Below are 1,721 nucleotides of genomic sequence, written 5' to 3'. Positions count from 1 at the left end.
AGCACAGAACTCACAGGAACCACAGACAGGAAGTAGAGATCAGAGTGCTGAGTATACATGACACAAACTTCATATCTGCACAATACACACAAATCATGACATGTGCAGAGACATGTACATGGGTCGGATAGTTGGTCGGAGCACTGAATTGGGATGTTAGGGGGGAGAGGATGACATTTGGGGGCTGGGATTGAACCCTCACGGTACAGAGCAGAGCGCACACATATGCAGTAGAGCAGTCCATCATGCCGACCCATGTACTCCTCATACTGACATCATGTCTGTCCTCTCACATTTAGCAGGTTGCCACTCCCGACGTGGAGAAGAAGATCGAGGAGTACAAGCGGGAGAACCCCGGGATGTTCAGCTGGGAGATCCGGGACCGGCTGCTGAAGGACGGTCACTGTGACCGCAGCTCTGTGCCCTCAGGTGAGCGCAGGGACACACAGCACGGGCGGGGGAGTCAGAGGATGAGGATGACAGCCTTCCCACTATGACTGTAGCCAGTCGCTGCTCTGGTTGGCTACACACATGAAGAGTTTAATGTGTGCGATTGCACCGATTTCTGCGACGTTGGTGGGACAGATTGTAACATTGATTCAACTCGCCGACCAAAACTGTGCAGTGTGCGTCGGGAATACTCTCAGTGTTTCCTCTGTACCCCGGTGATAGGGGTCGGTGCTCCCTGTGTACCCCAGTGATAGATGTCAGTGCTTCCTGTGTACCCCGGTGATAGGGGTCGGTGCTCCCTGTGTACCCCGGTGATAGGTGTCGGTGCTCCCTGTGTACCCCGGTGATAGGGGTCGGTGCTCCCTGTGTACCCCGGTGATAGATGTCAGTGCTCCCTGTGTACCCCGGTGATAGATGTCAGTGCTTCCTGTGTACCCCGGTGATAGATGTCAGTGCTTCCTGTGTACCCCGGTGATAGATGTCAGTGCTCCCTGTGTACACCCGGTGATAGGGGTCGGTGCTCCCTGTGTACCCCGGTGATGCGATGTCAGTGCTTCCTGTGTACCCCGGTGATATATGTCAGTGCTTCCTGTGCACCCCGGTGATATATGTCAGTGCTTCCTGTGTACCCCGGAGATATAGTCGGTGCTTCCTGTGTGCCCCGGTGATATAGTCGGTGCTGTAAGATGTCGGTGTCCCCCCATACGCCCCTATTTATATTTCCTCTGGTATCTTTTCATTTCTGAGGTTTAGTGAGCTCGATTAGCCGGGTCCTGCGAATAAAGTTCGGGAAAAAGGAGGAAGATGACGAATGTGACAAGAAGGAGGAGGACGGGGACAAGAAAACCAAACACAGCATCGATGGCATCCTGGGCGACAAAGGTAGGAGCTGTGTGGCCACATCGGCTGACAGTTCGGTGCTTCTGTAACGTGCGGTAACCGGCATTCCAAATCCCATCCACAGAGACCTGAGAGAGGCCGCGGCCCGTTACCGCACCTTGTGAAGTCATCCAACCGAGCTCTGTCCCTGTATATGTGTACAGTGACCCGGATGATGCGTCATAGGTATAGGAATATAGCTCTGGGAGGGTCCAGGGGGGTCAATATGAGCGATTAGTGTGCAATTCAGGAGCAAAAGACAATTCCAGTGACATCAGTGTGATGACTAAAGAGGGACCTGAGTGCATTATGACGTCAGAGCGAAAATTGACAATGCAATGTTTTGTCTAAATATAAAATATATATTCTACAAGGTGTACAAATACCACTAA

At 52.4% G+C, this 1,721-nt stretch overlaps 1 protein-coding gene across 4 annotated transcripts in view; it reads left to right on the top strand.

Annotated features, from left to right (window-relative positions):
- Positions 1-1,721, top strand: part of PAX7 (paired box 7) — a 111,005-nt gene that overhangs the window by 5,714 nt on the left and 103,570 nt on the right. Inside the window, exons 3-4 of one of the 4 annotated variants that reach the window (XM_018558179.1) lie at positions 303-429; positions 1,204-1,332. In XM_018558179.1, coding sequence (XP_018413681.1) covers positions 303-429; positions 1,204-1,332 — 256 coding nt within the window. Of the gene's footprint in view, positions 1-299; positions 430-1,197; positions 1,333-1,721 lie in introns of all 4 variants that reach the window. The other 3 variants (XM_018558177.1, XM_018558178.1, XM_018558176.1) reach the window with 3 other exon arrangements.

This window comes from Nanorana parkeri, unplaced genomic scaffold, assembly GCF_000935625.1.
Source record: "Nanorana parkeri isolate BGI_ZX_2015 unplaced genomic scaffold, ASM93562v1 scaffold323, whole genome shotgun sequence".
Lineage (NCBI taxonomy): Eukaryota > Metazoa > Chordata > Amphibia > Anura > Dicroglossidae > Nanorana > Nanorana parkeri.
The sequence above is the reverse complement of the archived record's forward strand: the minus strand, read 5'-3'. Positions and strand labels throughout refer to the sequence as shown.